We start from the raw sequence: 14,917 nt of genomic DNA, 5'->3' as shown, positions 1-14,917 counted from the left end.
ATTGCCTTCCCTTTTAATTCCACCCTCTAGATTCTAAAATTACTTCCACCCTCATGGAGGAACTACCTCTTCCACAGCCTTAGCATGTAGCACTGTTGTCGGCTGGGCTGTTAGGGACCAGGTGAGAGTCCATGCTCACCCTAGGTACAGTTAAAGATTTCCTCTTACTGTTGTTTTGTTAATCAAGGGAGTATATGTTTCACATGGACTTTGGCCCTTGCCAGAACACTCTGACCACCACTGCCATCTGAGCCAGCTCCTGTTGCTATGACCCCAAACTTTGCCTTTGACCCAGGGCCCCGTATTCCCCTGCCCTCTCCACTCTAGTGCCACCTTCATTCACTATGTGATTTCATATATACTCGGTTTTGCAACAAGGAAGTTGGAGCTAGTCTTGATATGTGTGCTCTGTGGTCTTCCTGAAGGGGAAAAAATGGCAGCAGAGTAAAATTTCTGCAGTGAAATCCTGGGTAATAGTTAAATTGACCATGTACACAGGACCAATGGGGAGAATTTCTCTACGACAGCCCTTCCCAGTTGTGGTTGCAGCCTGCATGATAAAGGACCTGACATTTCCAACAGTCCTCTTTTAAGGACAAAGGGGACCTGAGAAAGTTTGTTCAAAGCAGCCCTGGCCCAAGGAGCAAAACTGGAGATGTTGCAGCATGAGGCTTACATTTGGTGAGAAGACTCCCTGAGAGACAGGATTCCTCAGCAGAAATTTTCTCCGGAGGGAGATCTTGAGATCAATAATTCACTCCCCAGCCTTGAGCTGAAAAAAGCCAAAAGCAGTGTTCTCCAGGCACTGTGCTTTTCTGTTTCTTGTTTTTTGTTTTTTTTTTTTTTTTTTCTGCAGAGAAGTGTTGACTAGGCATGTGGGAGTGAGGTAAGGTCACAATTTTGCTGTGGCTTTAGGAGAGGTTCTTCTTTGAGCACAGAGTGGTAGGAAAATCTGTGTTTAGAAAGGCTACAAGGCATTTCAGTGGCATTTTTAGCTTCTTGGCTAAAAGGGGGGCTTAAAGTACTAGGCAGATCTCATTGGGAGACAGATGCCTGTTTTTCTGAGCTCCTTTGCATAATTTCAGTTCACATAGAAAAAAAGATGTAGGTTAGAGGGAGCTCACCCCCCACAGCCCCAGTGTAGACATATGGCTAAACCCTGTCAAACCTGAGATCCATCCAGTTTCCCAGTGCTTGGGATACTAAGGAACACTGTGAAAAAGGCCTGCTGTTGCAGAAAAGGAGGATATTCTTGCTCAGCCTTGTCTTTTGCACTATTGTTTTTGATCCATAAGTAGTGTGGTGTAGCGGCAGAGCTCAACCCTAACTCTAAATGAAGGCCTTTGAAGGAAGCTGGAATTCAAATATCCCCCCAACATATTCCCTGGCTGCTTGCTACTTATGTCATATGCAATAGCTAACTTTTTGCATTGCTAACAATTGTCTTATTTCTTCTCATTAACATTTAGTGTTATACTTTCAAAACAAAGTTCTTAAAAAATAACAACTCAGTCTGGCAAACATAGTCTTGCCTGCCTGCCCTTGAGTGATTTTTTTGTAATAAATGAACAAGTTGGGGGTGGGGGAGAATACAACAGGCTTTGCCACAGAGATCCTATGTGGCTTCGGACAAGTCACTTAAACTCATCATGTCCTGAATCCCAGCCTCAGAAGCAAACTCCTTCCTTTCCCACACTCCAGATCTCCCATCTTTAATGTTATATGACAGTAAAGGCAATGCCAGGCATTCACCTAGCAGCGGCCCATCTCAACACATTCCTGGAAAGCAGCATTCCCATGCCTCAAATTCCCGTGTGGAGGAGAAAGAGCCTGCAACCTGCTCCAGTGCAGCCCACAGCATCCTGTCTCCTGTTGGATGTGCAGCCACAACTGCTATGAGCCCTGCTCTGCTCCCGGTGCCCTTGCTGCAGCCTCCTCTCCCTTCCCGAGCCCTAACCACTGGCTCCTCTCTCCTGCAGCCAGGGACCCACCTGCTACCAGTTCAATCCCTCACCAACCTGCTCTAGCAGTATATAGCTGAATCCATGCTAATTAACCCAGAAGAGTTCATTAACTGGCATGTCAGCACAATGCTTAACAACCCATTGGGAATCAATGCTTTCAAAGGACCTGGCTCTCCCTGGGGCCCTTTGACACTAATATAAATAATATTTGTGCTAACCCCTTTGAACTTCCACAGATTCTTCTAGAGACTTCTCCAAGTTTTTCTGTCCAAAAGAAATGTGACGGGGCCTGTCTGTCTAGGACAGACAAGCAGGCAGTTCTCATTCTTGGGTCAGCAAGTTTTGCAGCTTTCCCAGCTTGGGACATCTGCCCAACCTTTCACAGTTTGCTCAGTACAGCTGCACTCTGTCTTTTGGAAACATAGTTGAAGTGGTATTATTTTGCTGCTGTGAATCCAGGAAGCTCCCACTGCTGTTTTTGTGTGGAAGGCTTCAAATTATGAATTTGCTGGTTCTGAGCAGCTGGTACACATCAGAGTGGTAAAAGGGAGAGAAGACAGTGAAGTCATGAGCTGAAGGATTTTTTTTTTTTCATTTTAAACATTTAAAATATCTCTTAGGTTTTATGCCAGGAATATTTTGTGGGATGGGTGCTCCCAGTTAGCCTCTTTTCACAAGCGCTTGCCAAATCTGAGGCACTGAATTTAGCTTCGCTGACCCTTGAAGCACTGCTTGTGGCAGCACTGCACGTCCCCAGTAGGATGTCCATCTGTTGCAGGAGCTCTGTGAGCACAGGACACCAACCCTGGCACTAGCTCCAGTGAGGCTGATCTGCTTTCCCACAGTATGTGCCGCTCTCCACATTCTGCTGAGTCACGGGAAGCTGGATCACTTTGCTGAGCTAAGTTGCAGACTGCCTGTGGGTGGCGGGGGAGGCTCTTTTGCTGAGTCACGGCAGAGCGGGAGCCATGTGAGGCTGTTTATCAGCAGGGTGGTTTCCTGCTGCATGTGCGCACTGAGCTTGCAGCTGCCGCTCTTGGCTCCAGTCCGATTTCTTGGGGCAGAAAGATTCAGAGAAGTCTCTAGAAATAGCCTCAGCTGCCCATGGACTGATGTCTGTGCAGCCCTGCACAGGAAAAGAGGACACGTTTCCTGCACCTACCGGCAGGACACCAAGCAGAGGGTGGTTTGGAAACCGTGGGAGAGTTCCCTGAGAACCTAGAGAGCTTAGTTTCCAGTGACACCTCCTCTCCTCCGCTGACGGAGGTACAAGATTTGTTCTTGTGTACATTTGCTGTTCAAATCTTCTCTTCCACACCTCCCTTTTGCTCAGAAACATACAATCAGGGTGTAAGCAGCCAGTTGAGTCTGTCATCATCAGCAGAGAGGCTCTGGTGGGTGCTGTGTGCTCTCCTCCAAAATTTTAGCACAACACACTGATAGCCTGTAGACCTGCTGTGGGTTGTGTTCCTGTTCAGGGAGTTGCCTGCTCCTTGGGCCTCCAGTCGCAAAGCAAGCCCATACCTGGCAGAGTACTTCCTTTGTTTATCCTTCCCATCACTGCTCTGCTCTCAGCCTGCCCAGCAGGCACAGAGCTTTTATCATATCCATGGTCAGGTTCTGGAGACATCCACACACTTTGGTAAGCACATATTTATACATGTATAAAATATGTATATTATAATCTCTTCTTCCTGTTTCATTTATGTCTGAGAAATTTACCTGCACCTTTGTCTCCCACTGCATCTGTCTTTGGGGTTCCCATATATCAGGCGTGCCCAGAACAGCAGTGCAATTGTGGGACTCTCCTCTTTCAGAAGTACCAAATATACCAGCAATGCCAGTTCAGAGGAATCATACAGTACATTTGCTCCCTATGGGGTTTTTCAGTGCATTGTACTCACTGCCTCCATTTTTCCACCTATACATTTTATCTACACTTGGATTGTTAAATGTTTACAGGAGTGAGCACAATATGTTCTGCCATATTGGGCAGAACATATCTGGGCTGGGCAATCTTTCTTTGGTAAACATGAATTAACTCATAGCATACTACTGTATGCCTTAGCAGTGACTCTCTTCTTAAGAAAGCAATTTTAAGCAGATACCATATCTTTTTCTTTTCCTTCCCCTTGCTACACAGCAAGCTAGTGCTCCACCAAGTATTGAGTCAGCTTTCTCTTTCAAAATTATAAAGCTACATTTTGCTGTGTCATGGTCTGACAGATCCCATTTAACCCCTTCCTGCCAGGAAAGACTAGTTTTTAACAGATTGCTTTCTCTTCTTAGCCAAGCCTCCAGGGGGCTGTGTGCCAGACCCAAAACCTGAGAGAGTGCTTCCCACACAAGTTCAGAGGAGTTGATTTCATGTTCTGTGACTGATTATATAGCTAGAAATTTCTGACTATAAAATCTACCAGCAGAATATGTTCTTAAGCCTATGAAGAGGAAAAATACCCCCATTTCTGTACCCCTGATGAAACCACCAACTCCTCACTAACTAACTGCTCATCTAACAAATCTCTTGACTTAAACTTTTGCTCAGTGATTAGGATATGAATCAGAGGTTTCTAAGCTCAGCAGGGACTGTTGCAAATACCTTGTCTTGGGCTACTTGATTCATGTTTACAAGAAATGTCCTGGGAAATTTCACTTGTTTCCATGCACATCACCTTCACAACAAATAACTCTGGCCGTACCCAACAGCTGCTTTGTGAAAGAACAAGAGAGAACAGTAAGGATTACAGGATTTCTGAAAGGCACAGTGGAGAGACCACAGATCTGGGACCTTGGTCAGAAGGCACAAGCAAAATTTACCAGTGACCTGGATCTGGATTAGCATCTGCCTTTTGAGTGGCACACCATGACCCTGAGTGAGTTGTTCTAGGGGCCAGTTGTTCTTTCTGCTGAAAATATGTACCTTCTTTCCAGTGCATCATCTTAAATGTCAGCTTCTCAAGTTGTCTTCCAGGAAGAGATGGTCACTCACAGATCTTTGCCAGAACTTTGGCACGTTCCATATCCTTAACCTGCCCTCCACTGCATAGTAACAGCACAGCAGAAGCAATACAATTCATCACTGCAAAGCAGTAGACAAGGCCAGAAATGCCCCAGGCCAGTGACTACAAAGATGATGACAGCATGTTTTCAGTTCCCCTTCCATTTTGGCTGCAGAGCACTAGGGCCTTTCTGGGAAGCTAGGTCCAGTCTCACAGCTGATCCCTGCCCTTCCATCAAATAATCCTGATCGGCTAGAGACTAGAAGGGATAACTCAGTTATTAGATGCAGCTTGTTTCTCTGCACATTTAGAAAAACTCATCTGAGGAAGTAAGCTGCAGAAGGGAGCTTATCTCTTATGACTGACCCAGGAGAAGGTCAAGCCTCAAGAGCTAGCAAGGAGATACACTGGGGAGCACCCATAGCAAAAAGCTGCCAGTTCCATATTCCAGGACAGTGTGGTTACAAACCAGAACATTTCCCGGGAAGAAGTATCCTACATGGATTAGCAGTGATATGACTAAACAGCAGCTCTCTCTCCTCCCCAGTCTGTTTCCCTCATCCATATCTTGGCGACCTCAATCATGATAAAAAAGAAGGAGGAGGAAGAGGTTTTGAACAGATCTTTTAGAGCATCTCCAAGAATGCAACCTCTCAGGAGGTTGGGAGGCAGGTAGGACACAAAAGCACTGATCTGAGAGCAACTAGAAAACCTTTGCAGAGGAACCGGGCACATTAACAAAGCTGCTGAACAGAGGTGAAGGGAGGGGCAGGGCTTGGGCTCATGATTTTCTCACATCCACCAAGTATACTTCCCTCCACTGGAACTACAGGTTCAGTTTGTGCACTGGCTTCTGCTGTCAGATCAGGACTCACTGAAAAGAACTGAAAACTGCATGTGAGCTTTAGGAAAGCAATGTGAGAGAGAAATGCTCATTTCACGGCCATCCCTGTGGCAAGATGGCTTCAGTATCTCTAGGACAGAATGGCCACACAGTCCTGCACTCCCGTGGGCTCCTGTGCAGAGCCCGTGGGCTTTGTCACACCTTCTTAAGAGATTCAGACATCCTGATAAATTTATGTTACTATAACAAAAAGCAAACAAGTCAGCAACAAGTTCTGTGTAATGGCATGGGAGAGAGGGGGAAAGAAAGAAACTTGACAGTTTTTGCTAGAGTGTACTGTTGCTTTAAAGAGAAAACAAGACTGGAAAAGTCTGGCTGAGTCAGGGTGGAATCGCTGAGTAATCTTTCCTGAGCTCTCCACACTGCAAACCAGATGTGTGCCTGAGTGAAAAAACAAGTGTAGACGCATATTTCCTTCAGGACAGCTTTCTAACCTTTGCACCACAGCAAGCTACTATCGGGGTAAGTGACAGGGGACAAGGAGAAAGGGAGACGGTAGCTTGGACTGCAGCGTTCACCGGCAAAGCCACAGATTGCCAGGACAAGAAGACACGGCAAAAGATAACTACAGTTCTCCTCCCTCTTCCCCCTGCTCTACCTCACTACCACTTTATGCATGTAGTGCTCTGTGTTTTTGCAGCAGTGCTTTCTCACCACTGCACTTGCAGGGGAATGCTGTTTCTAAGTGCCTCAGTACTTGCATTGAATGCAAATTTTATGCCCTCCCAAAAAAGAGCTGGCTGATGTATCTTCAACCCTGGCTAGTCCTGCTTCCACAGTTGGAAAACAAGGACCCCACCATCCACTGGCTGCCTCATTACCCACTTCAACAGACAAAAAAGCAGAGGAGCCAGCTACTGGCAGAACCAGCTTGTTTAACTCTCTTTTCCAAAATCAGAGGAATTACACTTGAAAGTCTCTGCAGACTTCCTCAGAGTTTTCCCTAAATCCTACATCACATCTTTCCAGTCCTTTGTATATACCAGCTACTGTAGTCTTCTGGGCATGTAGGAGATGGAGCACCCTCCTTCCAAAATGCCCTGCATGCAACTGTGGTAACAGCAGGGGCCATTTGCCACACCAAGCAACCACTACTGTTTCCATACATAAGGAAGCAAAGGATGTCTCTGTGCATTGGTGCAGGCAAACTTGTTCTGGCTCTATGCAAAGAGGAAAAGTTTCACCAGGGTTCAGCTCTGTGCAGCTGTAGTTTTGCTGCTTGCTGACCAGTGCTGGTGCATGCCTGTGCCACAGCACCCAGATTACCCTATATATTTCCAGCTGGTACAAAACTCAGGGTCCCTGCTGTGCTCCCCACTATGGAATGGGCATGCTCCTATCCTGCAGAGGAGAACTCCCCATCCCATGGCCAATAAGCACTGTATTATCTCTGACAATCTTCATGGCCACAGGAAATTAAATATTTATACCTGAGTCTTGACAAAGATAGGATAAATGCTGTATTAGCTCTCCAGGTGGGGTGCAACTGGGACACAGACTGGGGTAGCAAGCTGTGGGAAGAGGAGCTTGCCCACCCTGCCCCATCACATTTGACCATGGCACTAAGCCGTAAGTCTACTCTTCTATCTAACATTGCTGCCCCCAGTGCAGTGATCACTACTTGTAGCACCTGGGCTCTGCCTGCTATCACTACTGTGCTGAAAGGGTTACCACCCCAGGCAATGTTGAAAACGTTGCTGTTCAACATCCTCTTATTTGTGCTTAGTAGTCAAGACAAATCAGGTGACTTCCTTCTGCTCCCTCCGTACAGCAGGCAAAGAGAGGGTGACAGCCACGCTGTTAAAGGAAGTGTAGTTGTGTTGCAAGAAGTTTGTACTCACGTTGAGGTCAGCAGTTTGGCTGCTCACGTGACCTGGCCAGTATAAAGCTCGATGCAAGAGCCAGGCAGCCCAGCTCAGACGCTTCACAGTGTCCTGGGAGCGGAACAGAAAGAGGAAAACAAGAGCAAAAAAAACCAACGGGAACACAGAGGAAGAAAAGAAGTGGAGAAACATGGAAACTTCTCAGACATACAGCTCTGAAAGGTGAGAGTGGGACAGGAATGAGAGGGAAATTTCCAGCCAGAAGAGTATCATATTTTTCTCATTGCTTATAGGTGTGCTATTCCCATTTCTGCTCTGCAGGGAACAGCATGCTCTTTCTTTCCCCTCTGGCTGGAGTCTGACAGTTTTACTTTGCCTCAGACAGCGTTTGGGATGCTAGCAGTCCGCTGTTCCCATCTGCGGCTCTCAGGAATGCTCTGCTCTTTCCCTTGCCTTCCCAGGCTTAACCTCTTTTTACTGGAGAGCTAGGATCCATTTTGCAGGAGGAAAGTGACAGCACCAACATCTTTTTTGCTCCTTTTCTGCAGCATGTCACGGGATCTGTCAGAACTCATGAAGGATGCCACCAAAGAGGTGCACGAGCAGGCAGAGAATACACCGTTCATGAAAAATTTCCAGAAAGGGCAGGTGTCACTTCATGAATTTAAGGTACTTGCAGCAGTATTGCTTGGGGATAGGATTTGCTTGTCATGGAATGCACTGGTAAATCAGACAAGTTAAGTGAGGACTAACGGTTGAGGGGTGAAGTAAGCCCTTCGAAACACAGCTGTTTGGTATCAGCCTCTCCTGTGCAAAACATACTCTTAATCAAACTTTAGCACTCTTAAAATCTTTCAGGCTCCTCTTGCAGAACGTGAGGCAGAATTTTGTATTTTTGGATGGACAGCCAAACTGAAACAAGATAAACAAACAAAAGAGATTGTAATCCCTTTTATCCTTCCTTATAAATGCTTGCATGTTAATTATGACCAATGACAGTTAATAGAGATACAACTATGTGCAGATGCATGAGCGGTTGAAATGCTGACAAGAATGGAGAATACTTCAGAATGCTTTAGGCAGTTACAGCTAAAAATAATGATGGAATAATGAGAAATCTGAGATCATTTTTGTCGCTGAACCTTGCAGTGTTGTAGTTGTCACTTGAGTTATACCAGAGGTGAGATCAGGAGCAATTACTCAAGGCAGACTGAGTTTGAGCAAGCCATGTCTGTTGTTAACATGTAGAAGCCTGTTGCTTTTCTTCAACATAACAGAATCATTTGCAGATACTGAGTCTGTATCTAACCTGACTAGATAATGTGACCTGAGCCACGTAACAAAGCCATGCGTAAAAATACCTGAGCTAGAAATTCCAGGGCGGCTAGAGGAAGTGACATATGGGTTTGTAAATAACAGCTGGTAGTCCGACCTGTGGCTTAATGACTTTGTTGAATTGCTCCTTGACAACAGATCCAAAGGAGTAGGAAAAAAACAGTACTTACTTTTGAAAGATCACATTCATGATACGCAGTCAAGCATACCATTAATCTCAGGTGCTGGCTTCCTGCTATTAGAAAAGCAGCATTTGCTAGGCAATGAACTTTGAGACAGGCTAGTAATAACCTAAGAAGTCAAGCCTCTAGGATCCAGGAATACAGCTCAGTTTTTTAGAAAATACTGACAGGCTGTTGGGGGAATGAAATGTGACACTGGCTTTTAAAAAGTAAGAGGATGATTTTCAAAAGCTACATTTCTCACTAAACTACTGTCTGCCTCTGAAAGCAGCAGTCAGATTAAATTCCTTTAATTTGTTAGGCAATATTCCTGTATTTTGTTTCTTTTCCAGTAAATTGGATAACAAGCTATTGTTTATAAACTCCTTTTGTTTACCCTCTTGGCAAATGTATACATCTGCCCTGAAACATGACTCCATAGAATTTGAATATCTGTTTCTGCAACCAAGTCACTGCCTCTCTGTATATCAAAGTCCTATTTGCTGACACAGTGGGGAAAAGTTGAAATGGCAGCTCTTTTACTGCTAGAAGTAATAGCTTTGTGGGAGAATAAACCACTTTCTCTCCTATCAGCAGTATAAATTCCCCCTTAAGCCTGACTCACAAGCACTACGGTGCCTTCACATTTTACCCTTTGCTGTTGATGAAAGATTTCAGTGTAAGCAAGAGATGATGTACATGTAAATATTACACAGCTTTTAAGAGCAGAATGCCCAGGACAGGAAAGAACACAGCTGGATTGTCTAAAGCTATGTGGAAAGGCTGGCAGATAGAAAAAAGTGTCATGTAAGCTGGGAAAAACAACAATAACAATGGTTTCAAAAATAGAAACGAACACACAGCCTCACAGTGATCTTCCACAAAGGCATCTTTCAGAGGCAAGCTGTGCCTTTAGTCCCCTTTGTATCTTACCTCCCTGGGGCAACCAAAGGGAAAGCAAAGAGGGTAACCCCACTTAGAAATCTGAATGAAGAGCAGTGGTGCCTCAATTCCCAGGACAGCGGATTGCCAATAGGATGAATAGGCTGTACCAGTAAACAGGACGTGTCATCATCTCACAAGGCCCTGCAAAGGAAAGGCACATATTGAAGCATTCAGATTTGAACAATACACCAGAAAATATACCTTTGGGAATAATCTCTCTATTGACTGGGAGGAATGAAAAGAATAGACCAGGCATGATTTAATAAGGCTCCATTTTCTATAATATCAAGCTACCAGAACCTTAACTTAACTTGAAGGTAAAAACAGCAGTTTTTATGGACATCTGTTGGGAATGGCTTAGGAATCCCCTGATGATGCCTCAAGCAAAAACAGAAGGGCCAGAGAGTGTCTCACCGTCCTTTCCAATTCTATTTTCCATATGAGAAACCTACAACAACATAACATATGTGCATGATTCATAGAGGGTGTGCATATAAGTAACATTTTTAATTGGTGGGATTTGTCTCAAAAGCTGGAAGACAGACAGATGGCATCTGTATCTCATACCTTCCCTTCTGTTTCAGCTGGTTACTGCCTCCTTGTATTTCATCTACTCTGCTCTGGAGGAAGAGATCGAATGTAACAAGGACAACCCAGTTTTCACCCCTGTTTATTTTCCTGTGGAGCTGCACCGGAAAGCTGCCTTGGAGAAAGATTTGGAGTACTTCTATGGCAGCAGTTGGAGGGAAGAGATCCCATGTCCTGAGGCGACTCAGAAATACGTAGAGAGACTCCATTATGTGGGCAAGAATCATCCAGAGCTCCTGGTGGCCCATGCCTACACTCGGTACTTGGGAGACCTGTCTGGGGGCCAGGTGCTGAAGAAGATCGCCCAAAAGGCCCTGCAGCTGCCCAGCACTGGAGAAGGGCTGTCTTTCTTCACCTTTGATGCAGTATCTAATGCCACCAAATTCAAACAGCTCTATCGCTCCCGCATGAATGCCATTGAGATGGATCTTGCCACTAAGAAAAGAGTCTTGGAAGAAGCCAGGAAAGCATTCCTGCTAAATATACAAGTGAGTAACAACTGGCCAGCCCTGTCTGCCCACACCCTCTCTCAAACAAGATAACAGCTACTGGGGAAAGGCAAAGCTGGTATTTCTGTTACGGAGCTCAAAGCAAGCTGTGGGTTAGGGCAAGCTATTCAGTTAGACAGTTCCATTTGTCTTAACCTGTGAGCATAATGAACAGTCAGTTTCTGAAAAATCCTTCTCCCTCCCCTAGGGTTTGAGTTCAGACCCTTTTTTGTGCTATTGTTCACATATAAATGAGGCTTTATTCTAGGAGCGGGGATCACCATTTACCTGTCCCACCTCCACAGTAAAGCTCTACAGCTCCTCTATGAATCCTAACTAGAAACACACATACCTTGCTTCCCTTCCTATCAGAAGATGGGCTTTCTCTTGAGCTGGAAGCTTCAGAGAGAACCTGAAAAGTGAAGGAGTTTGAAAGACACTCTGTTGACCGCACATGTAGATTAGATTATGTGCAAAAACAGCAGCAGTACCAGGAGGGGCACAACTGGATTGAAGACTTGTGGCTTCTTGTAGTTCCTGAAGTGCCTGGAGCAGGGGCAACGGGTCCAGTGAAAGAAAAAAGAAGCCCATATAGGGAGACACTGTTCATTCTTTTCAGGTGTTTGAAGCACTGCAGCAGCTGGTGTCCAAGGGCCAGGAGAATGGTCACTCTGTGCAGCTGAAAGCAGAGCTTCGTGCAAGGAATGCTAACAAATCATATGAACATGGTAAGGGGTTTCTAAAGGCAGTTGTTTAAAATTTCCCCTTGTGATTGTCTCTTCCTCCCTTCTGTGTTCTTGCTTGTATAAGCCACTGAGAAAAAAGTGCGAGGTACCTGCCTCATCTCTTCACCAGCAGTCAGCAAGAAGGGGCCCTGGTGCATATGAAGCTGCTTCCAGATGTGGCAGAGCAGGGATAACATATTTGGGTTCCTCATGAATACTGTCCGTGAGAAAGCTTTACAGGAAGACGCTACCCACTCTCCCTCTCAGCTTTTAACAAGTGTAAGGTTCTTTAGCCATATAAGTTTCAACAAAAGGGGAACCTAGCCTTTAGTTCACAAAGAAAAAGCTGCGGTCTGGGGCCTAGCATATTAGCTATGACGCTGTGATGCTGACAGAAGGTTCTTCTAGACATGCAACCTTATCCAAGAGCCTGTCCTTTTGAACTAAATCTTCCTGTGGCCATTTTCATACCTTCCAGAAGTATTTACTTCCTGAAAGCAAAGAAAATGTGCTAGGTTTAAAATCAGCATTAAATGTGAATGTGCAGTGAAATGTAACTAACCCAGAAGTGGAGCTGTACAGGCTCCAGTTCGATTTTGCAACACTGAAAAGGCTCCATCTACTGGCAAAGGTGCAGATCCTGTGCAAGGGCCCTCTCTGCAAAGCCAGTCCAGCTGCTGCTGGCAAAGTGATCCCTTTTTCATAGAGTCAGATTTGTGACTGAGTTTGGATAGGGCTCAGATGTCCATGGGGGAAAGTGGTTTCTCTGGTAAGATGTGGTTTGAATAAGAAAGCTGTTATGACCTACACATTCTGAAACTAAAAGAGAGATTTTTCATTGCATACTGAGCTGAATCAGTTTTCCAAGACAAAGAATGCAAAATCTCTTTGTTTTGTGCACATCTGCTTAGAGCATGTTCTTCAGGAAGGGCAGCAAAACTTATCTGTGAATCTTTGCTGTTCTTTTCTCTATAAACCCATAAAGGTAGGATTTTCTAAAAAGCTCGGTGTTGGATGAGAAGCCCCATCCTAAAATTGCTGTAGAACAACTATTTGTCTACAGTGTTCAGGACTACCCTTTTGAAGTCATAAAATGCCTAACTGATTAAATCATTGACAGGAGACAAAACGCCTTTAAAATTCTGGCGTTCTTTAAAATGATTTTAATCATTTAGCTGTCTTCTGTACCCATGAGAGGTTTGAATGAGTCTCTTCTACATCTGGGCAAGGTTTTTACAAGCCAGTAAGAAGACAAGGGAAGATGCCAGTAATCAAATACAAGCAGAGGGGTTGTGAGCCCTGGTAATGCCCAGGTCAAGCCTGCTATTTCCCAGCCTGCTACTTCCCTCTCCCACCTACCTGGCAGAGGAGAATCTGCTGTTGCTCTTTCCCCCAGACTCACTGGGCCCTGGGCTCTCTCCTTCTCCCCATAGGAACTGCACAAAGGTCTGCTCTGGCACTGTGGAGGGTAAGCACAGCATACTGGCAGCCTCTTGCTTTATTGTGGTTGTATCAATTTTCTTCTATTTAATCTAGGTCCAGTGTCTGGGAAAGAAAGAGAGAGGACAAATACGAGACACACAGAAATGCTGCCCACCACTCCCCTTGTGCGATGGATCCTTGCACTCAGCTTTCTAGCTACAACAGTTGCCGTGGGCTTATTTGCCATGTGAACAAATAGCATCTCCACCTTCTCTTCATGCCTTCCTCACCATGAACTAATCCATCTTCTCCAGTCCTTCTGAGAGAAATTCTCCTTGGCTGAGTGCTGTGATCTTGGCTCTGTCACTAACGTTAATTAGGAGACTTCTCTCCCCAGAAAGCAAAGAGAGTGCTAAGGGGGTTCAGGCAAAGTCTCTCCTGTTCTTGGTGTGAGCTATGCCAGAGACTAAATTTATCACCAGACTATACAGGCAGAAAAGACCTAAAAGCAGTGACCAGGAATTGTCAATGCTTTATAGAGCTCCTGCAAAAATCCTACAAGATCAGAAATACACATTTGACATCTTGTCTCACCTCAGAAATAAAAAGCTCCCGAGCTCTGTTTGCTCAGTATTTTATACTGCTAGCTGATACTATGGTTACTGCTTCTGTGGAGCCACAAGGTTCCTCTGGGTTATAGACTGTTTTCTATGTCACTAGTAGGTTAAATCTTTTACGAATCATTTTTGTTTTTTTAAAAAGTAGAACATGGTTGTTGAAGATACAGTTGTTCTTTTGTCTTGAATTATAATTTATATACATAATAAACATTAATGTCTAAAGTCTTCAGGCCTGGTGTGTGCTATTGTTAGAGCTGTATCCAGGGAGAATAGAGGTGCCTTTCTGCCTCCCAATTTTATGTCTTCTAAATGTGCTGCCTCCACAGACACAACAACAGACAGAAGTGAGTTATCAGAACCAGACTCTGCTCCCACTCTGTTCTAACAAAAACTTGTTGTACAAGCTGAGTCAGGTTTCTTAAACTTCACGATGGTCTCTTATTTCTAGAAACTAAACGAAATTCTGTGACTGTACAGAGTATCTTTAAGAAGTAGAAGCTGCACATAAGGGCTAGCTGCTATCCTATTAAAAGGAAAAGGTGACTGGACTCCTGGCTGGTCCAAACCAGGGCAGCCACCTCTGCCCTACACCAGCTCAGGGCCAGGTGCTGTTAACCGTACTGCTTGAGAATATCACCATGAATCAGAAAACAAGCATGTTTTCACTACTCACAAATGAAATACACACTAGCCCTTCTTCCTACAAGATAGTAAAATCAGAGAAATCAAGCATGCAACTGCTTGTCCTCACCTAGGCAACAATCAAACCAAGCCAGCTCACTCCCAGAATCTGGCATGCACAAGGAGTTGCTTAAGACAGTACAAATAAGTAGCTCCACTGGAGCAGTCCACGTGCACAGCTTTCTCTCCTCCTCTTGCTCACTCAGAACTGGAGGTCTGGGTTTGTGGCCAGCTGCTTATGGCTATTACGGCCATAGGATTT

The 14,917-nt window shown here is 44.9% G+C and overlaps 1 protein-coding gene across 3 annotated transcripts; it reads left to right on the top strand.

Moving 5' to 3' along the window:
• The first annotated feature begins 7,590 nt into the window (after positions 1-7,590).
• On the top strand, positions 7,591-14,199 carry HMOX1 (heme oxygenase 1). Of its 3 annotated transcripts, XM_062588833.1 has the most exons (5): positions 7,655-7,912; positions 8,239-8,359; positions 10,716-11,207; positions 11,827-11,935; positions 13,469-14,199. In XM_062588833.1, the coding sequence occupies exons 1-5, from the start codon at positions 7,881-7,883 to the stop codon at positions 13,603-13,605; spliced, it is 891 nt and encodes a 296-aa protein (XP_062444817.1). In that variant the 5' UTR covers positions 7,655-7,880; the 3' UTR covers positions 13,606-14,199. The 3 variants fall into 3 exon arrangements, with proteins under 3 accessions (XP_062444831.1, XP_062444822.1, XP_062444817.1); XM_062588847.1 differs by lacking the exons at positions 11,827-11,935; positions 13,469-14,199 and adding an exon at positions 11,476-11,820 and having other exon boundaries at positions 7,591-7,912; XM_062588838.1 differs by lacking the exon at positions 11,827-11,935 and having other exon boundaries at positions 7,636-7,912.
• The last annotated feature ends 718 nt before the right edge of the window (positions 14,200-14,917 follow it).

This window comes from Rhea pennata, chromosome 1 (genome assembly GCF_028389875.1).
Source record: "Rhea pennata isolate bPtePen1 chromosome 1, bPtePen1.pri, whole genome shotgun sequence".
NCBI lineage: Eukaryota > Metazoa > Chordata > Aves > Rheiformes > Rheidae > Rhea > Rhea pennata.
This window is presented reverse-complemented; position numbering and strand designations above follow the sequence as displayed.

What these genes read in the sequence shown, in the direction of transcription:
- HMOX1 (XM_062588833.1), top strand. Translation starts at nt 7,881, where the DNA reads ATGGAAACTTCTCAGACATACAGCTCTGAAAG. An exon ending in CAGACATACAGCTCTGAAAG is followed by an intron (nt 7,913 to 8,238) that starts GTGAGAGTGGGA and finishes CCTTTTCTGCAG; the next exon opens with CATGTCACGGGATCTGTCAG. An exon ending in CATTCCTGCTAAATATACAA is followed by an intron (nt 11,208 to 11,826) that starts GTGAGTAACAAC and finishes CATTCTTTTCAG; the next exon opens with GTGTTTGAAGCACTGCAGCA.